The sequence below is a fragment of the Delphinus delphis genome, chromosome 8 (assembly GCF_949987515.2).
Source record: "Delphinus delphis chromosome 8, mDelDel1.2, whole genome shotgun sequence".
NCBI lineage: Eukaryota > Metazoa > Chordata > Mammalia > Artiodactyla > Delphinidae > Delphinus > Delphinus delphis.
The window spans coordinates 73156938-73181949 of NC_082690.1; the positions used below are offsets into that span (position 1 = coordinate 73156938).

General features: G+C 38.3%; 1 protein-coding gene and 1 pseudogene across 1 annotated transcript in view; one reads left to right on the forward strand and one right to left on the reverse strand.

The window, feature by feature from the left end:
* LOC132429821 (L-lactate dehydrogenase C chain-like) overlaps positions 1–10608 on the forward strand; it is a 28115-nt gene extending 17507 nt beyond the window's left edge. The window contains exon 4 of the mRNA XM_060018595.1: positions 10523–10608. Coding sequence (XP_059874578.1) covers positions 10523–10608 — 86 coding nt within the window. The remainder of the gene's footprint in view (positions 1–10522) is intronic.
* LOC132429343 (WW domain-binding protein 2 pseudogene) lies at positions 8751–10506 on the reverse strand (annotated as a pseudogene).
* Positions 10609–25012: the final 14404 nt, after the last annotated feature.

Here is a 25012-nt window from a genome sequence, read left to right on the forward strand (position 1 = left end):
CACCTTTGAGTATGTTAGTTGTGGGCTTGTTATATATGGCTTTTATTATGTTTAGGTACATTCCTTCTCTACCCACTTTGTTAATATGATATTGACATGAACAGGTATTGAATTTTGGTAATTGCTTTTTCTGCATCTATTGCAATGATAATAAAATTTTTATTTTTATTCTGTTAATGTGGTATATCACATTTATTGATTTGCATATGTTAAAACATCCTTACATCCCAGGGATAAATCCCACTTGATCATGATTTATGATCCTTTCAATATATTGTTGAATTTGGTTTGCTAATATTTTGTTGAGAATTTTTGCATCTGTATTCATCAGGGAAATTGGCCTATAGTTTTCTTGTAGCAGCCTTATCTGGTTTTGGTATTAGAGTAATGTTGGTCTCATAAAATGAACGTGGGAGTTTTCCCTACTCTTCAATTTTGGGGAAGAGTTTGAGAAGGATTGGCATTAATTCTTTAAATGTTTGGTAGATTCACCAGGGAAGCCATCTGGTCCTGGACTTCTCTTTGTTGGGAGATTTTTGATTACTGATTCAATCTCTTTACTCATTATTGGTCTGTTCATTTATTCTATTTCTTCATTATGTAGTGTTGGTAGGTTTATGTTTCTAGGAATTTATCCATTTCCTCTAGGGTATCCAATTTGTTGGCATATAATTGTTCATAGTAGTGTCCTGATCCTTTGCATTTGTGTGGTATCAGTGGTAAGGTCTCTGTTTTCATTTCTGATTTTGAGTCTTAGCTCTTTTTTCCTTAGTCTAGTTTGTCAATTTTAACTTTTCAAAAAGCCAGGTGTTAGTTTCATTGACCTTTTCTATTGTCCTTTTAGTCTCTGTTTAATTTATCTCCACTCTGATCTTTGTTATTTCTTTCCTTCTGCTAACTTTGGACTTGGTTTGTTCTTCTATTACTGGCTCCTTGAGGTTGTTTATTTGAGGTCTTTCTTTTTTCTTAATGTAGGCATTTAATGCTGTATAGACTTCCCTCTCTACGAACTGCTCTTGCTTCATCCCATAAGTTTTCGTATGTTGTGTTTCCATTTTCATTGTTTCAAGATATTTTTAAATTTCCCTTTTGATTTCTTCTTTGACTCTTTGGTTGTTCAGGTGTGTGTTGTTTAATTTCCATATATTTTTGAACTTTCCGGTTTCCCTCCTGTTAATTTCTAGTTTTGTAACATTGTGTTTGGAAAAGATACTTGGTATGTTTTTGTTTTTGTTTTTGTTTTTTTTGCGGTACACGGGCCTCTCTCTGTTGTGGCCTCTCCCGTTGTGGAGCACAGGCTCCGGACGTGCAGGCTCAGCAGCCATGGCTCACAGGCCCAGCCGCTCCGCGGCATGTGGGATCTTCCCAGACTGGGGCATGAACCCCTGTCCCCTGCATCGGCAGGCGGACTCTCAACCACTGTGCCACCAGGGAAGGCCTGGGATCCATTTTTTTTTTTTTTTTGATCCATTTTTATTGTACAGTCAACGACCTCTCCAGATTTGGTAAAATAGTCCTTTAGGTCCTTTTTGCTGGTATCCCAGCTCAGGCCACCAGTGAACAGTTTTCCTGCATCCTCCTTGTTCTTGCTGACATTTATCTAGTAGCCCTCCGTGCCGTTCTGGTTGCCAGCCTGGGGCGCCGTGCTTCCGCTTTCAGCACCCACCGTGACCCCAGTGCCGGCTGGCGACTTGCCTTCAGTGGTGGCCTCGTGTCCGTTGTCGGTGGCGCCCATTGTCTCCATGGGCTGCTCCTCATCCACTTCCGACATGCTAGGCCGTGGCGTATGGCTGCAACCCAGAAGCTTGCCCGGGCCCGTGTGGTGCCTCCGCCTCTAGTTTTTTTCTTATAGTGACTTTGTCTGGCCTTGGTAAATGGGTAATGCTTAGAAGCAGTAATAATGGCTCCACTTTCATTTCTGATTTTAGTAATTTGAGTCTTCTCTCTTTTTTCTTAATTCATCTAGCTAAAAGTTGTCAATTTGTTGATCTTTTCAAAGAACCATTGATTTTTTCCTATTGTTTTTCCATTCTCTATTTTGTTATTTCTGATCTTCATTATTTACTTCCATTTGCTAGATTTGGGTTTAATTTGTTCTTTTTTTTCTAGTTCCTTAAGTTGTAATGTTAGTTTGACATCTTTCGTGTTTTTTAATGTAAGCATATATGGCTATAAGTTTACCCTTTAGCACTGCTTTCTCTCTGACCAATAAGTTTTATGTTATGTTTTCATTTTCATTCATCTCTAAGTATTTCCTAATTTCCATTGTGCTTTCTTCTTTGATCCATTAGGTTGTTATAGAGTGTGCTTTTTAATTTCCACAGATTTGTGAATTTTCCAGTGTTACTTGTTATTGATTTCTAAATTCACCTCATTGTGTCAGAGAATATACTTTGTATGATGCCTGTCTTTTTAAATCTATGGAGACTTAATTTGTGGCATAACGTAAACGCATGGTCTATTCTCGAAAATATCCCATGTGCACTTGAGGAGAATGTAGATGCTGTTATTGTTGGGTAAAGTGTTCCATTTGTCTGTTAGATCTAGTTGGTCTGTGGTGTTGAATTCTCTATTTCCTTACTTACCTTCTGTTTGATTGATCTATCCATTATTGAAAGTTGGGTATTTAAGTCTTCAGTTATTATTGTAGAACTGTCTGTTTCTCCCTTCAGTTTTGTCAGTTTTTGCTTCATGTATTTTGATGGTCTGCTATTAGATGCATACATGTTTATAATTATTGTTTTATTTTCTTTCATTTTCTTTATTGAACCTCTAATTAGTATGTAATGTCCTTCTTTGCCTACTGTAAGCTTTTTTGATTTGAAGTCTATTTTATCTGACATTAGTATAGCCACCCCTGCTCCCTTTTGGTTACTATTTGCATAAAATATCTTTTTCCATTCTGTCACTTTTAATCTATTTGTGTCTTTGGCTTTAAAGTAAGTTTCATGTTGACAGCATGTACTTGGCTTCTGTGTTTTGATCCATTATGTCAATCTCTTTTGATTGTAGAGTGTAATTTGTTTACATTTAAAGTAATTACTGATAATGGGGGCTTCTGTCATTGTGCTATTTGTTTTCTATATGCTTTAGAGCTTCTTGTTTCTCATTTCCTGCATTACTGTCTTCTTTTGTGTTTATTTTTTGTAGTGAAATATTTAAATTCCTGTCTCATTTTCTTTTGTATATATCCTATAGCTATTATAGCTATTTTCATTTTGGTTGCCATGGGGGATTACCTTTAGCACCCTAAAGTTATAATACTCTTATTTGAATTTCTACCAGCTTAACTTCAATAACATACAAAACCTCTGCTTCTTCATAGTTCCATCCTCACCCCTTTTGATTGTTGATGTCACAAAATTGCATCTTTGCACACTGTTTGCCCCAAAATATAAACTAATAATTCTTTTAAATGCAGTTGTTTCTTAAATTTGAAAATGGGAGTTACATACCAAAGTCACAGTAATACTAGCTTTTAGACTAATTTTTTTAATGTATTAGTCTCCTAAATTATGCAGAAAATAAAAAGTGTAAGTATAAACCATTGTTACAATATTACTAGCTTTTATAACTGCCCATGCATTTACCTTTATTGAGATCTTTATTTTTTCACATGGCTTCAAGTTATTGTTTATTTCATCCTGCAGGACTGCCTTGAGTATTTCTTGCAGGACTGGTCTAGTGGTGATGAACTCCCTAAGCTTTAGTTTCTTTGGCAAAGTCTTAATTTTTCCCTCACTTTTGAAGAACAGTTTTGCCGGTATAAGATATGATTCTTGGTTGACAGTTGTTTTCTTTTTATCACTTTAAATATATCTGCCCAGTACCTTCTGGCCTCCAAAGTTTCTGGTGAGAAATCTGCTGATGATCTTGTTTTTCACTTTTCTTCAGTCTTTTTTCTTTCTGTTCCTGAGTCAGTAATTTCCATTGTCCTATCTTCAGGTTTGCTGATTCTGTCTTCTGCCTGCTCAAATCTGCTTCTTAGTCCATCTAGTGATTTTTTTCATTTCAGTTATTGTGCTTTTCAGCTCTAGAATTTTGGGGGTGGGGGTTCTTTTTAGGTTTTATATTTCTTTATTGATATTTCCGTTTTGTTCACTCATCATTTTCTTGACTTTCTCTACCTCTTCCTTTAGTTCTTTGAGTATCTTTAAGACAGTTGTTTTAAAGTCTTTGTCTAGTATATCTGCCATCGGTTTTTTTCCCCCCAGGGACAGTTTCTGTTGATTCATTTTTCCCTTTGAATGGGCCATGCTTTTATATTTCTTTGTATGCCTTGTGTTTTGTTGTTTTTGTTGCTGTTGTTGAAAACTGGATGTTTGAATCTAGTAATATATGACAATGTTATCAGATTCTATCCCTTCCCCAGGGTTTGCTGGGTTTTTGTTGTTATTGTTATCGCTTTTGTTTTTTGATGGTTGAAGGCTGTTTCTGTGCCAAGGACCAACCTGAGGTGTACTCTTAAGGTCTTTGAGGTTGTCTCTAGGCCTGTGCTTTTCCCTGGGCATACGTGGTTACTTTCTAATTTCCCCCAAATATGCCACTGCTTTTGTATGTTCTGGTCTTTAATGTCTGGCTCCCATGAGGGGAAAAAGAAATACTAAGGGAAGGGGGAAAGGGTGCCTGCCCTTTACATTCCTTGGAGGTTACTTTAGCCAGAGGGGGAGAGGCTTGCAACAGTAGTGGGGAGGTGCAACAACAATGGCTTTGCCCTCTTTGTCTACCCCTCTGTCATCAGAAGCAGTAATCAGTCATTAGAGAACAGATCTCTGATATTTGGAGGAAAGGGTGCTTTTCACAGGCTGTGCACAGACTGCTTTCCGTACATGTAAACAGCCCTGCTACTCTGCTAAGGGCTGAAATTGGCTGAAACTAACCACAGTTTAACATACAAACCTTCCCCTGGAAATTTCAAGCTTTCAGAAGACTCCAGAGTTCCACCAAAAGTTATATCAGACAGATTCTGGCAGTGCAGTTATTGTCTAGTTGGGAAGATAGATTCCTGGTGCTTCCTACTTCTCCATCTTCCTAGAATCCTCCAGTATTTAACTAGATTTTTAAACCTAGGAAACTGTTTTGTGAAAAAGCAAACTCAAAGTCATCTTCCCAGATACTCCTGCCTTTTTGGAAAGGGTCCATACCTGCTGTTAACCATTCACCCATGACCTGGGTGATTATCTTTGTATCAAGCATGTCCTAATATTTTACACATAGAAAAAAAACAAGCTTGTATACACCTATAATTACCAGGATCTATAAGATCCAATAGGTAACCAAAATCCCTCACCAGATGTTTTGGTAATTCTTAACTAATTGGACTATCTTATTTTGCCCTTTTATTTACTATCACTTGTACCTTATTAAAGTTATTGATAGATGCATTTGTGTGTTCAGTTTCTCTAAAGCAAATTTATTTCTTCTTCTAGTCAAACTATTTCCACATCAATTGGAAGTTTCAGGTCAATATCCCAAAATATCTTTTCACTGTGATAATTTTTATTGGTATGTTTCATTTTCTTAGATTTCCTTAAGGGGACCTACAAACCTTTGTTATGCCACATAGCTTTGGATAAGAGATTAAATTAATGCCTAGCAAATGAAACATATGTTAATATTACAGTATCATTTCATATCTTAACAAAAATGTCCCTTACCCACATATTGTACCATATATTTCCAGTTACAGGGACCACTAGAGACCATTTCCCAGTAAATGCAGGAATCTAACTGATCTGGTGGCTCAGTTATAACCCAGCCACAAAGGAACATGTTTTAGCCAATACTGGTTTCCAGATGTCATGGAGTAGCCCATCTTTATAGGGAGGTCACAGTGTTAGGCTTTTGTCTGCCCAATCCCAGATAATTGTACTACAGGGACTGCTAGTTTCTTTTTCATTTGAAACACTATTGCTATAAGGGAATAGTGATTAAGATCACATTTTCCACTGTAGTCCTGTATGATTTGAATACCAAACACTGCAACACATTACAGATCAGTACTCATTCCAGTTAGTCCTCTCAACAATGCAATGTCCAGCATTAAATTATTTGCCCCTTGTTCATTTAGCAGAGGATCTATAGTTACAAAGAATCCTCAGGATACTGCTAGTACTTATCTAAAAATGACTCAACTCTTTTATGTTATAGCCTCTGATTTTCCAGTGCCTAACTAACAATTGCAGGGGAGTGACATCATGATTTAATAGGCTGTCTTTCCAGGTTCTGAATAGAGCATTTAGTTTACAGCATGGGTCAGTCTTTGTCTTAAAATACCAGCCTTGAAACTGCTTGTTCTCTATCCTCCCTTTTACACCAGCGGTTTTAATTTCATTAGGATGGTTAATAGCAACTAAAGGATTATGTTTTTAGCCATTTTCTTCTCAACCCTCTTCTCTTTCTCAAGACATTTTGTTAATTCCTGAGAGGGTAAACCTGTCATCCAGATTCTACTGGTAAGATTTGTCCCCACTTATCTACTGCAAAGCTTTCTTCAACTCATACACCACTAGTCAATCAATCTCTAGGCAAAACTTTCCTTCCTTTCTTTTTACTTACCCCACAGAGTCTTGGTTATATTGAGGATCTGAAAGTTAATTTTAATTTTGACATCAATCCTCTTACCCTCTAGTAGTGCCCCTGGTTTTGGATTGATAGTCAAATCACAGGACACCACAATAAGTGTAGTGCAGGCCCAACTTTCCTGTGTTGAGCTTGTCCATTTACACATCAGTGTAATTTGCTACCGAGTGTGTTGTGTGCAGTCCTGGGGCCTTAAAACCGTGCCTAGGTAGTTGCAAGACCATCTGATACAAATAATGATACTGTACATTGTGTGTTTCTTGTCCTGGATCCTTTTCTCAAAATTATATAAGAGCTAGGTTAAAACTTCTTTGTCCTTTGAGTTTTACGGTCAGTCCAAACCCGAGATCGCTGTTGGTGGCAATGCAAAAATAAAATACATATTTATTGTAGAAAATAAGAATTATTTTCACAATTATACTCCAATAAAGATGTTAAAAAAAAATGTCTCCAGACATTACCAAATGTCCCTTGGGAATGTTTGGTAAGGCAAAATCACCTCCAGCTGAGAACCTTTTAAGTCGACTGGAGAAAGTAAAGCCAGTATAAATAGCTCTTTTGAGGTAAGTGGCTGTGAAATTAAGGAGAGAGAGCAGTAACTGGAGAGGAAAATCAGGGCAAGGCAGGTTTTTTTTTTGTTGTTTAAAAGATAAGATGTAAAGAAGATGTTGAAGATAGAAGTAATAAGCAGAGAGGGTGGGATCCAGAGCATTGGTGAAGGTATTAGTCCCAGAAAGGAGGAGGGACAACTATCTTTTTTAATAGGGGATAACAAAGAGAAGATAGGTAGTGAATCATATAGGTTTGTAAGTTTGGCATTGGAAGCATCTGATGACTTCTTTTTAGTGAAAGGAGACAAAATCATCTACTGAAAGTCAAGGGAGGTATAGAAAAATCAGGTGTTTGAGATTTGAAATCACCTTTGTAGATAGTGAGAAATAGAATTTGACAAAAAAATAAAGGCAGAATTACTGTCAGGTGGATGCTTGAGGTAGATAAGTATTAATTTTGACAAAAGTTAAAGATCAGCTTTGTTGTGTGGTTTTCTCTAGGGACCTGAGTGCAGGAGTGGAGAAAGTAGATAACTGAATTCATCTGGGTTTGGGTTTTACTTGTGCAGTGTTAAAGGGGGAGAGAGAAGAGAGGAAGACAGAGAGATAGATAGAGGTGTAGGTAGTTTTGGTGTCTATACTCGTTAAAAATGAGTTTGAAAAAAAAAAAATGAGTTTGACCTTCTGCTAAAGGGTCACAGTCAAATTCAAGACCGTTGCCCTTAAATGTTATCTACATACAAATGAATAAATTACAAAAAGAAAATGAGTAATAAAGAATTTAAGAAATATTTATAAAAATTAAAATAGGCAAAGGGTCTTAGGGTGTAGCAAAAGAGTTACAAGAAAGGAATATAAATTGGATATGGAGGAACCTCATAACAAGGTTCAGAGTAAGATACTTGGGGTGGGAGAAGGTCCCATGAGCTAAAGAAGACAAGAAACTGGAAAGAAAGGGAATTGGTTCGTTTATCCACATGGACAATGAAGCCACCAAGGATAATGGCACAAACTGGGATAGAGAGAGAAGATTGCTAGGGTCAAAGTCTTTTATGAATGAGATGGAATACTCAAGAGGTTTGTAGACGGTCATTAGAAAGGAAAGAAAAGCTGAATAAGATGGGCCTCAAAAAATAGGGGGAATTGTTTTTGTTTTTAAGAGAGCAAGGGATTAATAATCTGGAAGAGACAGTGAGGGGTATACAGTGGATTCTACACTCTTCCTCTTTTGAGGATACAAAGGGCTGTGGGAGAATAAGCAATTACCCCCAGAGGGCTCCTGAAGAAGAGTCAGGGAGGTGTCAAATGAACGCTCCTGGAAAGAGGTTGAGTAATACAGGAATTTCATAGTCTTTACTGAACAAATCAGTGGATGAGTTATAGTTTATAGGAAATACTTAAACATTTGACATTAAGAGCAAAATCATTTGTATGCTCTTAATCTTTTTTCCCAGTTACTTCATTTTTATTACTTCACATTTTCAGCAAATAAAGTTGCCAATAGAGTTTATTTAACATTAATATATTAACTTGATTTTTTGTCAGATAAATAGGGAATTCTCTTTAAATAACCATTTCCTCACTTCACGGCCAGTCTATGAGGAAAGGAAGCAAATTTCAGTGCATCCAGGGGTCATACTGCCAACCAGGCATGACGCTTAAAGGGAAGAGGATAGGCTAAGGGGGGGGGGGCAGCAGGTCATGGCAGTACACAGGGCTAGGCCAGGGCAGCCTTGGAGGTCAGGGCCCTTGTTTCCAGTCTACCCAGCAGCCCCCAAATGGCATAATGGCATGGACATACATTTCCAGTTCTAATCCAAGAAGCCCTTTCTAGCAGGAAGAGATGCAGTGAAAGGAGAGAGAGCAAATTCCTGAAACACCAGCACGGAAGGCAGGAGGGCTTTTGCCCCAGCCATGCTGCCTTGTTCCTGATGCCGCCCAACCCCTGGCAGCTCATGTTAAAGCTCTAAAAGGTATTGTGCTACACAGAGGGAGCAACAGAATGACCAAGGACAGGAAAGGGAAGCGGGGGCAGGCAAGTGTGACTGCAGCTGGAATGTGGCTGGGAGGGGAATGTGGGCTGACAGTCTGGTGGGACAGTGGCCTTCCATGGCGAGGCATGGACCAGAGTGGAGTGAATGTGAGTAGAGCCTGGCAGGGGACCCTGAGGAGAAGACATGTGGCTGTTCTGATGGAGATCAGGAGGTTGAGTATAAAGTGGCTACCAAAATGAGGGAGTTGGACTGCAGTGGAAAAGGTGGATAGGGAGTCCCTCTGTGGGCCACTAGAGTAAAGCAGGAACGCTGAGCTCCTGAGGAGAGCCCCAGAGACGGTGAGAGGGAAGCCTGGCTGAGTAGTGCCTGTGGGCTCTGAACTATTATGGGAAGCTGGGAGGCACCACTCCAGGGTCAAGGAGCCTCTCCCTTTCTCAACGCTGGTTCCTGGTAACTTTACAGGCACACCTGGAGGAACAACAAGACCTTCCCATCGCCTCCTCCAGCCCTACATTCTGGGGTAAGAAAAGGCAATGGGTGGTAGGGGGCAGAGAGGTGTGAGAGGTCTACTGGGTCTTCCTACCTTCCAGGGAGGAGGTGGAGGCTGGTTTGTGGGCATGTAGGCATTGTGTGGGTTACCCAGGTTGTAACAGGCTCTAGCAGCTGCCTCTACAGCCTTGGCTTCAGCTGCAGGAGTGGAGGGAACATCAGGGCTGCTGATGGGAGGCTCCGTGGCCCTAGGATAGGGTGGTGGCCATGGCTGCACCCGTTCCATGGCCCTGTCCATCATGGAAGGTCCTGGATAGAAGCCAGGTGGTAGCCAGGAGGGCAGGAGTACATTCCACTGGTGACTAGCGGGGGAATTACATAAACCCTGCTGAGCATGTGAGTACCTGGAAGCTTAGGCTCCACTGGGGGCTTCACCTCTGGAAGCTTGAGAAGCCAGCTGTTAGCATCTGTTGTCCAAACTCAGTGGCATCCCCTCATGTAAAGATTATACAAAGCAGAGCCTGCCCAGCCACTTCCTGCTTCTGCCTTCACTGTTCTCTTGATTATTTTACACCAAACACAGCCTGCTTGATCTCACAGTCCTTCATCAGACTGCATGGCATTCTTCCGCTTAGAAAGAAATATGACAAGGGTAAGGGGTAAAACAGACAGTGCCCTTTTGGGCCCCTTTGAAGGCATCTGGCACGTTCTTCATGTCATTAAACACAAGTTCTTACATGGTCATAGGACATTAGGATGCTCTTCGTACTGTTGACGATCACTCTGCTGCCCTCCGAATGATTCTTGAGCTCCATAATCTCTCTGTATATTCTTATTCTGAAGCCGTCTTGCATAGCTGCTTTTCCATATCAGGTTACTGAATAATAACCTAATTTTGCCTTTTAGGGCTTATATGGAATAAAAGAAGAAATCTTTCTCAGTATCCCTTGTGTCTTGGGCCAAAATGGTGTCTCAGATGTTGTGAAAGTTAACTTGAATTCTGAGGAGGAGGCCCTTTTAAAGAAGAGTGTAAACACACTTTGAGATGTCCAAAAAGACCTGATATTTTAAAACCTTTTAATGTTCCATGTTTTATAGAACAGAAGATAGTAGACTGTATATTTTACATTTTGAAAGTATCTTCACCTGATCTTTCAAAAATAAAAGAACATTGGACCTATGACATAACTCCAGCCTCTCAAGGCTAGAAAAAGGAAATGGTAAAGGAATTTCTCTATTTCTCTATTCTAATGATACTCAACCTGTACAGATGTAAGTTATACTTCCGAAGTATGTCATATATGTAAAAGTTGTCTTCAGGTTTAGTAGAATATGTATACTAACCCATTTAATATAGAACTTATGATTCTTCTCATAAAACAACAGAATTTCTAGTACTGAAATTTCGTTTTGTGCTTTCCTCCATTAGGGCACCAGCATATTCACTTTATATTGCTTCATTAACTTTATGTGTTTATATATAATTTTTACTAAGTACTTATTTTTTAAGACAATGTATATCAGAAGGAAAATAGAAATATAACTTCATGGTATAAAAAAATTAAATATCTTCAACCCTGCAAGTATTATACCAATTAATATAAACTCAAATAGTTGATTTGGTCCCTCTGTTGAAATACTACACAGGGAGTTTAGACCATCCTCTAGGTTATTCTTTTAGCAAACTACTACTATGCTTGCTGTGTTATGGTTATGAGTTCAGTATGACATGATTTCTGCCCTCAAGTATTTCACAGTGAGTATTTAGGGTACCTCATCTAACTGGTTATTGATGGATGCTTGGTAACAGTCAATTGGTAGCTCCCTCTTGGTGTCCAAGGTAGGAGTGCATGTGCTTCATACAAAAATATATATTTCCTTGATTCCACAAAGAATTTAAGGCAGCTATAGGAAATACACAGTGAAACAAAAACTAAAAAATCAGGACCAAGGTAATTTACAAATTAGACTAGGACAGGACCAGTGGGAAAAATTAGAAGGCATATATGCAGACCCTGAGGACCTACATGGCTCTAGTGGAGGCAAACCCATTTGGTCAGAGAGTTACGGTTCACTCTCTGTTATTCTTGCTATTTAATAGCTTTCATTTCAGTCATCTATTACTGAACATAATTAGTTTCCCATTATTTTGTTGTCTTTACTTTTTTTTCAACTTTTCCGTTGAATGTACAAAATATGGTCATGAGAGTTTAGTTAGGATGGGGGAGGGGAGTCTTCTGTGGATTTTGCCTCGTTTTAAGCTCCTCTCTTACACCAAATTAAGCTTCATTTTAGGAGATCCTTGCAGAGATCAAAAAGCTTCAAAATATACTTTCTACAGGGAATATTCTAGGAAATAAAACTGCTGTACATCATGTGTTCTCAGCTGGAGCAATATTGCCCCAAGGGGGTGAAAATTGGTTCTTGGGGGGGGGGGTTTGGTGAAAAAAACCTTTGATATTACAAGGGTTTGGCTCTCCAAAGCTCAACGCTACCAGACAAAAGTCTCACTCCATAATATTTAATCTCATGCTGTGGGGGCAGGTGAGGGAGCTGAACGATTAGGGTTAATGTCTGAAGAAGCTCTTGAGGGAAAGATAATGAAAAAAGGCTGAGAAACAGTGCTGTACATTTTGTAAAAGAATTTGTCAGATGTGTATTATGTTTTATGATTCACAAATGAGTAAGAAAACAGTTTGGGTAGAATGTGGTGGGAGAAGAGAAGTGGAAACCTTGGTTCATCCCCAATTAACGGATGAGAGGGGGATTTTATTAGATTCTACATTTAACGACTTCATAAATAATGAGTTGTAGAAATGGTTTTCAATTGTATATATGGTTATCAATTAGCACTGCCCTGATCAAATTCTTAGGGTTTTGTATCTTATTTAAAAATCTCCTTTGCATAGAGGGTTTAAATTAAATGCTTTTTCTACTTCAGCTCGTATTGGGGTGGTAAACAGTAGCCCTGAGATCCCTTTCTCCCACGGCCCTGGTGAAAAATTCCCAATCAAGAGTCAAAAAGCCCTTATCCGATACATCTAGACAAGATTTCGTTAGAAATAAATTTACCTGGGCTCCCTGGTGTTCCTTGCCTCTCTGGGCAAGGAACACTCCGTTTGAGAGCAGAGTCCCTCTAGTTCAGTGTGCCCGCCAGCCAGGCAGACACCCGCCAGCCACAGCAACCTCAACCTGCAACAGGTGCAGGCGCAGTGCCTCAGGGCTCGCCTCCTGGCCTCGCGCCTGCACCTGGCGCGCTTGGCCCCCGCGAGGTCCGCACGGGCTGGGCGCCGCCTTACGCAGCCTCAGTAGCCAAAGGTTTTCCTCCTCTGAGCTTCAACCAGCTTCCCCTCCGCTTTCCTCCATTTTCTTCCTCTTCCTCGGGCGGCCATGAGCTGGGCCGCGGGAGTGCTGCGGGCTAGCGGGAGAGTGGGCGCCGCCGGAGTGTATGCTTTTTGCTTGGCGTTGACTCTGGGTCCCCTGCAGGCGGCATGCATCCCCCTGCGGGGCGGCTGGTCCTTCACCCGTGTGAGGGTGGCCAGGAGTACCGCGCGCCTAGACGTCCTAGGCCCAGAGCCTGGGGACTGTGGGCTCGTGGACCCTGGGCTCGGTCCTGGAGCTAAGAGCTGGGGGAGGAGAAGAATGGGGGCGTGGGGGGCGGAGGGAAGGAAGAGCAGAGGCTTCAGGGCAAAGGCTGAAATAACTTTACCGGTGGTAGGTCTCATTTTTGGTGGAGGGAGACCCTTTTCCTTCCTTCACTCCCTCTCAACCCCTCTTCACTGTACCCACCTTCCTCCTCCTCCCCTTGGTTTGCCTCCTGGATGCTGGGCTGCTGGTCATTGTCGTTCCCTGTGTGTCTGCAGCGCCTCCTTACCCGCCGGGGCCCGGGAGTTCTCTATATGCCCCCTCTCACTACAGACCAATTCCAGATCAATCGGAAGTGGCTTTGCGGCTTTGCCGTTTTTTCCTCAAGATGGCGACCGTCAAGCGTGACTTCTAAGATTTTCGCTTCAGAAGAGGCCATTCATCTCAGTAAGGAAGTGGATCAGTTGCTATGGCCTGTGCATCTTATTAAAAGTAAGTTATACGCCATTCTCAACAAGTTAATCCAAATCAGCCCCTTAAGAAGAAAAAAATTAAGGTTAGGGGATCATATATAAGCGAATTCGTGATAGTAGAAATTAGCTATGCCAGAGAGCCATTTGGGCATTTTGCCTTTAAATAAAAAGGTTTTTTCCATCTGCCTATGCTGCTTTGCTCCATGGCTGCTTCCCAGCACAGTCAGCTGTAGCCCCAGGGAAGCACCTGTTGTCCAAGAGCAGTCGGTAGCTTGCCGCTTCAGCTCTGGACAAGTATCAAGTGCTTTGACACGTGTAAGAAGCAGGTATATGGCATTTTCAGAAGGTAGCGTGGTCCTCAAATGAGTTACTGGTATTCTACATCAGCAAAATAGCTCAATTTTTGATAGGTTACACACAAACTTTCTCTTTATGCATTTTATTCTTTTAGAATAAAATACATGCTGCTGTAATAAAATTGCCTTTAATCACTTAAGCCTAACCTTGACTCAAGCAGTGAATGCCTGTAAATATAATAAATGAAAAAAGTTAGTATTTTTATAACATAAAACAGTATCATTTATAGCTTGTCAATCGCATTTTGTCATCCAGCAAAAATAAAAAGCCTGGTAGAGAATTTCATACCTGCAAATGATGGAGACTATTTTTGTTAAGACTGTCAGAATTTACTCACCACAATTATGACATACAGCCCAAAGAATGCAGTCATCTCCTTATCATGTTAATTGTTCTCTTTTGAAGATGTGTTGTGTTGACTAATTGAACAGTAATTCAAGTAGAGTGTCTCAGGAGAAACCACTTGAGCTCTGTCTTTGGCGTCTGGCTGGCGGCTCTGAGCATTACCAAAGGCTCTGACTCGCCCTGACTTTGTGTCGTCTTTGACAGGCCTCATCTTCCGCGCACGGCTTCATTCCCAGTGGGCTGGAAACAACCTAAGGTTGTGTTTTGTTTGGGAGTTGTTTGGTCAGGACCTTTTGAACAGTACTGTCCCAATGAAGTACTAGATATTATTTATGTAAGAATGAGTCTTTTTAACAATAATATCCTTTCAGAAATTTCTCACTACTTTGTAACTGCATGACTTAACCTGGTGATAAAAGCAGTTATTAAAAATCTACCTTTTCCCCCACCCCCCCAGAAAAAGTAAGTTATGTGCTCTGTGCCATTGGGTTAGCCAAGTTTTCCTTAGTTGCAGGCAAGGCCACCACATACCATTGTGCAGGTTGTGTCTAGTTCAAGAGGTGAGTGGGGGCCTATCCAGCTCCTGCTGGCTTAACCCAGAGGAACAGGTGCTCTTTTCTAATTGTTCCACCCAGAGGGGGCTGCTTTTTCTAGTTCTTATGATGGTATCCTATGTGTTAGAAGCGTCTGTATGTGAAAGCATCTTGACATTTCACTTTCACTCATGTGGTGATACTATGAGGTCCCCCTTTGCTTGACTAGGAAACTCTGCTCACAAGTAAAACAACTGGAGAAATAGGGGGCAGAAAACGAGTGTGCAACTTGTCAGTTGTGGTAGGTGTCCTACTAGTAACAAATACAATAATCCTTTTCCTTTAAAAATCTCTCTCCCATTTCCTGGTCTCTATTTTTATTTCCCTTCCTTCTTTATTCATGTTAGGTTAGTTTTAGTGTTTAGTTTTCTTAGTATTGATGTAGCTAATAAAGTTAGCTTCCACTTTTAATGGAGAGACACAGGACTAAAAAGATCTGACCCTTTTCTAAGAATATTACCCTGATCTGAACACATAACGTTTTGGTAAATCATAATAAACTCTTTTAGCTATGATTTGCTTTTATTAATGGAATATCTATAAGATTTCTTCAAGCTACCTTTCTGTAGCCTTTAATCCTGGCATGATTTATTGGATTTAAAGGATTAGGCCTGGATTTCACGTGTAAATGACATAAGACACCGAGAGCATCAGGTACTGTCACCTGCTGCTTCAGGCAATCATATGAGTTCCTCATGACTCATTTTGTCCTACCAGCTATAATGCCTTTGTCAGCAGTGTCCTCATTGCTAAGAAGAATACACATACATGAAAACCAACACATTCGTTTACAACATTGATTATAATGAGAATAACAGTATGCTTTGTATACATTATCTAACAGCCCTGAAAAGTAATTATTAGATCTATTTTATAGAGGAGAAAAAAGCCACAGACTGTCTCAAGTTACCTGAATAGATAAGTGTATATAGATAATATATACATAATACATTGTCATTAACTAAAGTCCATACTTCAGTTTTTACCTAATGTTCTTTTTCTGTTTTAGTATCCCTTCCAGGATACCACATTACATTTAGTCATTCATGTCTCCTTAGACTCCTCTAGACCATGACAATTTCTTTTTTAGGCTTTCCTTGTGTATTTTTGTTTCCCCAGCCACGCCACGCGGCTTGCAGGATCATAGTTCCAAGACCAGGGGTTAAACCCAGGCCCTGGCAGTGAACGCACTGAGTGCTAACCACTGGGCCGCCAGGGAATTCCTGAGGCTTTCCTTGTTTTTGATGACTTTGGCAGTTTTGAGGAGTACTGGTCAGATATTCTGTAGAATGCTCCTCTGTTGGAATTTGTCTGGTGTTTTTCTCATAGTGAGACTGAAATAATGGATTTTGGGGAGGAAGACACAGAGGTTAGGTAGCATTTTCATCACATCATTTCCAGAGTACATACTATCAACATGATTTATTACAGTTGATGTTGACCTCAGTCACTTGCTGAGGTACTGTTAGGTTTCTCTACTGTAAAGTTACTCTTTTTTCCGTCTTTCCATGCTGTGCTCCTTGGAAGGAAGTCTCTGTACAGCCCACACTTAGGGAGTGGGGAGTTATGTTCCCTCTCCTTGGGAGTAGAGTATCTTCCTAAATTATTTGGGTTTCTTCTGCATGGGAGATTTGTCTTTTCTCTCCTTTTTATTAATTCATTCAGTCATTTACTAATATCAGTATGGCCTCATGAATTTTATTTTATATTTTGGGTTATAATTAAGCGCATCTTTATTTTGTTTCTCAAGTCGTTCCAGCTTTGGCCGTTGGGAGCTCATTCAGTCGACTACTGTGTCCCTTTGACATACCCCCATCAACATAGGGTTTTTGTTTAGTTTGAGCACTTCTGTAGCTTCTGGCATATAAGATCTTGCAGCTTCTTCATGTCATATATTTTCTGCTTCAGTTGTAAATCAACCTTTTTTTTCCCCCAAGGAGCCCTGATTCCTTTTATTGGAGTATGATATTATAACCCAAGATCTGAATGCTAGGTGTGCTCATTTCTACACAGAACATTTTAAAAACTATCTTTCAAAGGTAATTTTATCAATAGTGTAATTCTGCTCCATGCTACTATAATCTCTGTAAATAATTTAGAGTATCCAGAAAGCATTGGCATCTCATTAGGCAACAACGTTTTCCTTGTGATACAGTTTAGACTTCTAGGCTAATAAATTATAATCAAATCAGCCAAGCACTTTAAATTTCCATTAATTAGAATAAAGTAAAAAGATCCAACAATATAAGTTGGACATGTACTTAAATTATGGATACTTGATCATTTATTTCTAAGTACTAGCTCAAAGCCATTGGTTTTTTTCAGTGAAGATTTTAATAATATTATATATTTAATAATATATAATAAATATAATATGTAGTTATTTACAACATTATTTTTCAAAAGGTGATACATTCACAGGTTAAAAAATAAAAGTAATATAAAAAGAGATACATAGTATGTATAGCTGATTCACGTTATTATAAAGCAGAAACTAACACACCATTGAAAAGCAGTTTTACTCCAATAAAGATGTTTTTAAAAAAAAAAGATACACATAGAGAAGTCACACTTTCATCCTGTTTCTGTCCAACCTTTCCCCTAAATTCCACTTTAGGAAACCATTTGTCAGTTTCTTATGTATCCTCTGGAGTTTCTTTTGCAAATACAATATATAATTTTCCTCCTTTATTACATATGAAGTAGCATGCTAGAAATATATAGTACTGATTCCTTTTTGCATGTAACATTGCTTGATAAAAGAACTGTAAAATTTTAGAGTTGGAAAGGGCCCTATATTTTAACCTATTTATTGAAAAAACTTTTATTGAGCTTCTATGTGCCAGGTTAATGCTAAGCACCAGATGAGTGAAAATGAATGACTTCCTCTTCTCTAGGAGCTCGTAGTCCGGTGAGAAATTCCTTCTACAGAATCCCTTCTTTATCATTGTGCAGCCTCAACTTAAATTGAAGAGGTGTTCACTGCCTTCAGAGACTGTTCTGTTTATTAAATGGCTTCTCTGTTTTCCTAATTGTGAGCTGAAGCTTTCCTCCTTGTAGCTTGTATCTCTTGTTTGGACTTTTATATCATGATGACATGTTGAACAGATTCAGTATGTCTTCCCTGAGCCTGATAATTCATAAGGTAGATATAGATTGCCAGTGTAAGAATTTTCTTTCATTCTCCAGTTAATCCAGAAGCCCCCTCTCCCACTTGACTAATGTCTTTTTAGGGCTTGAGTGATGAACTTGCCTTTGTGGATGCTGATGAAGGCAAATTGATGGGTGAGACAGTGGATCTGCAACATGGCAGCCCTTTCATGAAAATCCTAAATATTTTTTTCCAGCAAAGGTTACTATCATAGCTAAATACCATAAATATTCTAATAGTACATTAATAAATATCTAAGAAAATCATATCTTTATATCATGACTTCCCCAATTGTTATAAAGTTGGTTGCTCCCTACCCTGTAGTCTCATAACATGTTCAGATTTCATTAGGTTGTACTTAATTTGTTTACAGGGCTTCCTACAGCACCAGACTGAGTTCCTGTGAGCAGCAGTAATAGTAATTATCATGACAGTAATCATTAATTGATTGCCCATTTTGTGCCAGCCACTGAGCTAAAGCACTTTATTTTATTTAATAACCTCAGCACAATTCTATGATGTTTCATAGATGATGCATCTGCATATCAAGGTTAAATAAAAGTGATAGAGTAAAGATTTGATCCCTTTGTTTTGACTCAAAAGCCTAAGCTCTTAACTACTGTACTTTATTTACTTGGCACCCAGGAGGTAATTGTATGAACAAATGAATGAACCAATATCTCCCTGTTCAAGGGTCTTTTCATACCACATCTATCTCTAAGTAAACATTCTCATTCACAGAACAATGTACATTTTGACCTTTTATTCTATAAAGTGCAAGAGGTATGTATGTTAGGAGGTTGTTAAAACAAATGTACAAGGAAAATTTAGTACTAATTTCCTAAAATTAAGAGTGCCCTGGGCATTGTAGAAGATCTGAGGGAGCTCACTCTTTAGTAAGAAGTGTGGTGATTGAGCTGGACAGGAAATGTGTACTTAAATTTTAGATGTTTTCTCCCATAATGTTTTCTATTCAAATCTTTCCTCAGATTACTTTGTCACTGCAAACTCAACATAGTGATTATCACAGCAGGTGCAGGCCACATAAAGAGAAACATACTTTGATTTAATCCAGAGAAATGTGTTCGTGTTTAAATTAATGATTTCCAGTATTATCTAACACAGTCTCCACTGCAAAGTGATTATTGTTTCCAATCCAGGTCACCTTTATTTTGGCTGTTCAGTGAATAATAATTTTTTTTGTTTGGGGGGGTGGGTTTAGTAACTTGGTAGAGAAAAATAATGGGCATTAAACTCTAAACTACCGATATAGCCAGAATAGTTTCCTGTTTTGTTAATTTAACATGTATTTTGCATAATCAGTGTGTGTACCATAATGAAGATTTCTTTAAATACTAGCGTATATGAAAAGATAATTTGCGGAATCGTAGTGTGTAAGTCCAAGTTTTACAAACTAAAGACTTCCATATCTGAGCTGTTTTCCGGATTGCTGAGGGTGCTGAAGTGAAAGCACAGTACTTTATTGACTAACCCTCCAAGATTGTACTAGACTCCTCACTGGTGCATGCACAAAGTGGACAAATTTAAGATATACTTTGGAAATAAAACATGCAGGACCACTGACAGATTTTGTATAGTGAGGGACAGGGAAGAGTAAAAAATGACTTCTGGATTTTTACCTTGAGCGATTGATTGGATGGTAGTTCCATTTACCTGGATTGTGATGCTCTCAAGGAGGTGGGAGTCAGTGAAGGAAGTAGGAGGGAGTGTTGAGTTTAGGGGGAGAAAAACCAAGATTTCCAATTGGGACATGTTAAATTTGAGATATCTGAAAAGATACTCAGGAGATATCAAACAGGTAGCTGGTAGCTGATTATGAATCTGGAACTCAGAAATCTAGGTTGTGATATTCAGCCAAATTACTGTATTTTTAAAAATTTATTTATTTATTTATGGCTGCGTTGGGTCTTTGTTGCTGCGTGCGGGCTTTCTCTAGTTGCGGCGAGTGGGGGCTACTCTTCGTTGCGGTGCGTGGGCTTCTTATTGCAGTGGCTTCTCTTGTTGCAGAGCATGGGCTCTAGGCACACAGGCTTCAGTAGTTGTGGCACATGGGCTCAGTAGCTGTGGCCCGTGGGCTCAGTAGCTGTGGCTCACGGGCTTAGTTGCTCTGCAGCGTGTGGGATCTTCCCAGGCCAGGGCTCGAACCCGTGTCCCCTGCATTGGCAGGCGGATTCTTCACCACTGAGCCACCAGGGAAACCCACTCTCAGCTCGTCTATTCAACATAGTATTGAAGTCCCAGCCACAGCAATTAGACAAGAAAAAGAAGTAAAAGGTATGCAGGCTGGAAGGGAACAGGTAAAACTGTCACTATTTGCAGATGACATGATACTCTATGTAGAGAATAATAAAGACCACACAAAAACTATTAGAACTAACAAATGAATTCAGCAAGGTAGCAGGATACAAGTTAATATGCAGAAATCAGTTACATTCTCTATACTAACAATCAAATATCAGAGAAAGTTAAAAAAAATCCTGTTTAAAATTACATTAAAAAAAAAAAACAACCTAGGAATAAACCAAGGAAGTGAAAGACTTATATGCTGAAAACCATAAAACACTGATAGAGGAAATCAAAAATGATTCAAAGAAATGGAAAGCTATCCCATGCTTTTGGATTGGAAGAATTAATATTGTTTAAATAGCCATACTACCCAAAGCAAGCTACAGATATAATGTGATCCCTGTCAGATTATCCATGACATTTTTCATAGAACTAGAACAAATAATCCTAAAATTTATATGGAACCATAAAAGACCCAGAATTGCCAAAGCAATCCTGAGGAAAAAGAACAAAGCAGGAGGCATAACCTTCCCAGACTTCAGACAGTACTGCAAAGCTACAGTAATCAAAACAGTGTGGTATTGGCCCAAAACCAGACATATGAATCAATGGAGCAGAATAGAGCCCAGAAATAAACCCACACACCCATGGTCAATTAATCTGTGACAAAAGAGGGAAGATTATACAGTGAGGAAAAGACAGTCTCTTTAGCAAGTGGTGTTGGGAAAGGTTGACAGCTGCATGGAAATCAGTGAAGTTAGAACACAGCCTTACACCACACACAAAAATAAACTCAAGTGGCTTAAAGACTAAAATATAAGACATGACACCATAAAACTCCTAGAAGAGAACATAGGCAAAGCATTCTCTGACATAAATCAGAGTACCAATGTACCAATGTTTTCTTAGGTCAGTCTACGAAGACAATAGAGATAAAAGTGAAAATAAATAAATGGGACCTAATCAAACTTACAGTCTTTTGTACAGCAAAGGAAACTATCAACAAAAAGACAACCTATGGACTGGATGGAAATATTTGCAAATGATATGACTGACAAGGGCTTAATTTCCAAACTATAGAAACAGCTTATACAACTCAATAACAAAAAAACAAACAACCCAATCAAAAATTGGGCAGAAGGCCTAAATAGACATTTCTCCAAAGAAGACATACAGATGGCCAATAGGCACATGAAAAGATGCTCAACATCACTAATCATCAGAGAAATGCAAATCAAAATGACAATGAGATATCACCTCACACAGGCCAGAATGGCTGTTATTAAAAAGTCTATAAATAACATGTTGAAAGGGTGTGGAGAGAAGGGAACCCTCCTACATTGTTGATGGGGATGTCAGTTGGTGCAGCCATTATGGAAAACAGAATGGAGGTTCCTCAAAAAACTAAAAATAGAATTGCCATATGATCCAGCAATCCCACTCCTGGGCATATATCCAGAGAAAACTATAATTTGAAAAGATGCATGCACCCGTATAGGGTTCATAGCAGCACTATTTACAATAGCCAAGACATGGAAACAACCTAATGTCCACTGAAGATGAATGGATAAAGATGATGTGGTTGTGTGTGTGTGTGTGTATGAAATAAAGAATGAAATAATGCCAACATGGATGGACCCAGAGATTATCATACTGAGAGAATGGTTTAAGAAGATATGGCACATATATACAATGGAATATTACTCAGCCCTAAAAAAGAATGAAATATTGCCATTTGCAGCAACATGGATGGACCTAGAAGAATATCATACTACATGAAGTAAGTCAGACAGAGAAAGACATATTATATGGTATCACTCCTATATGGAATCTAAAAGAAATGACATAAATGAACTTATTTACAAAACAGAAATAGACTCACAGACATAGAAAACAAACTTATGGTTACCAAAGGGGAGAGGGAGGTAGGGAGGGATAAATAAGGATATGGGATTAACAGATACAAACTACTATACATAAAGTAGATAAGCAACAAGGATTTACAGTATAGTGCAGGGAACTATATTCAATATCTTATAATAACCTATGATGGAACACAATTTGAAAAAATATATACAACTGAATTACTTTCTGTACACCTGAAACTAACACAATATTGTAAATCAACTATACTTCAATTTAAAAAAAAACTAAAATAGGATAATGACGCCAAAATACAGATAGTACTAAAAAAAAAAAGTGTGTCTCTTCTAGAGAGCAATATAGTTAGACCTCATTTTATGCAGTGTGAAAATCTCTGCCTTTTGAATGGACTGTTTATTCACATTAACTGTTACTGTGATATGTTTGGATTTATGCCTGTCATTTTGCTGTTTGTCTTGTGTCTTCTTTTGTTCCTTGGTTTCTCCTTTACTGACTTTTTTTGCATTTTCTAAAGTACCATTTTAATTATTTAATTAATTTTAAATTATGTTTTTTGAGGGTTTTTTTTTTTTAGTGGTTGCTCTTGGGGTTACAATATCAGCTTAAGGTACCTGGATGTACTTCACATTTTTGCACACTTAATTCCAATAAAATATAGAAACTTTGCTCCATTGTAGCATCAATCCCTCACCCACTTTTGTGCTATTATTGTTGTATATGTCTATATGTATTAAAAATTCAACAGTACAGTGTTATAATTGTTGCTTTATATAATCTTAAGTCTTTTGTAGAAGCTAAGACAAAAATATATGAACTTTTTAATATTAACTTTCTTATTTTTCATTTTTGGTATTCATTTCTTTGTCGAGATTTGAGTTACTGTCTGCTGTCACTTCCTTGCTCTACTCTAGTATCTTTCCCTTCCTCTTCTGGTTGTTGTCAAATACCTTCTATCTGTATATCTTGTAGGCCCAACAATAAATTTTATATAGTTTTATGCAGTTGTGTTTTAAATAAGAGGTAGGTGTATGTGTGTGTATGTATGTATACACACACACACACAAACATTTTTATAAATAAATTATATTTCACTATTACCAGTGCTCCTTTCTTCATGTTGGTATGAATTGCTGCCTGGTATCACTTCCTTTCAGCCTGAAACTTCTTCAGTATCTGTTGTAAGGCAGGTCGGCTGTTAGCAGTGAATTCTCTCAATCTTTATTTATTTGGGAATGTCTTTATTCTGCCTTCATTTTTGAAATATAGATTTGCTACATATAGTATTCTTGGTTGAGTTTCTCTTCCAGCACTTTGAATGTCATTCAACTGTCTTCTGGCCTCCATTGCTTCAGATTAGAAGTTAGCTGTTAACTTATTTTCTTTCTCTGGTATGCAGTGAGTCTGTTTTCTCGTATTTCCAATATTTTCTCTGTGGCTTTTGACAGTTCAACTATGGTGTGTCTAAGTAAGAATCCCTTTCAGTATATCCTACCTGGAGTTCCTTAAACTTCTTGAATGTGCAGATTAATGTTTTTCATATTTGGAAAGTTTCACCCATTATTTCTTTGCATGTGTTTGCTCCTTTCTCTCCTCTCCTTCTGGTACTACTATAACGCATGTTGGTATGTTTAATGGTCTCCCAGAAGTCTCTGTTATTTCTTGTTTTCTTTCTGATCTTTAGTTTCTATAGTTTACAAATTACCAGACATTTTCTATTAGACATACCATCTCCAAATAAGGCCTTTTTTCTATACTTAAGACCTTTACCTTTTCCTGTCCTATTGCATTGGCTGGGAGGATCTCCAGTAAGATGTTAAATAGAAACAGTGATAGTGGGTATATCCTTGTCTTGTTCCTGACTGTAATGAAAATACTTCTAATTTTTCTTCATTATTTGTGGTTTGTTTTGGATTTTTGATAGATATCTTTTTAGGTTAAGTTTCCTTTTCTTCTTAGATTGTTGAATTTTACTTTTATTAAACCCTAATGGATTTGGAACTTCATCAGGTTTTTGTACAATTCAAATAATCTTTTTCTTTAAATCTCACATGGTGTAATATATTAATATATTTTCTGATATTGAACCATCTTTGCATTTCTGGGGTAAAACTTCCTTGGTCAGGAAGTATTTTTCAAAAACCCCACTTAAGTATATTTGCTAATATTTTATTTAGTACTTGTGTATCTGTGTAAATAAATAATATGAGTTTACTATTTTTTATCTGGTCTTTGCTCAGTTTCGGTATCAAGGTTTTACTATATCCCCACCAAAAAATTTTTTCTGTTCTCTAATAAAATAGGTTGCATAAGAACAAACTGTTCCTTGAAATTTTGATATAACTTGTTTGTAAAACAGTTGAAAGGGTGAGGGGCTAGATTTTTGTTAAAAGTTCATTAATGTAATTTGTTTATTCAGATTTTTCCATTTCTTCTTAAATCATTTTAGGAATTTTTCTAGCTGTCCATTTCATCCAAGTTTTATACTGGCATGTGTTTCATATTTTATGACTTTTTAAACCTTTACTGTATTTGTGCTTACCTCTCCTGTTTCCTAATATTATTTGTTGGGGACATTGTGCCCTCGTTTTGCTAGATGTTCTTCTAACTTATTAGTCCTCCTCTCCCCAAGAATTATTTTCTATTTTATTGATACTGATGTTTTTAATCTTACTACTTTCTGCTTATTTTTTAAAACTTCCTT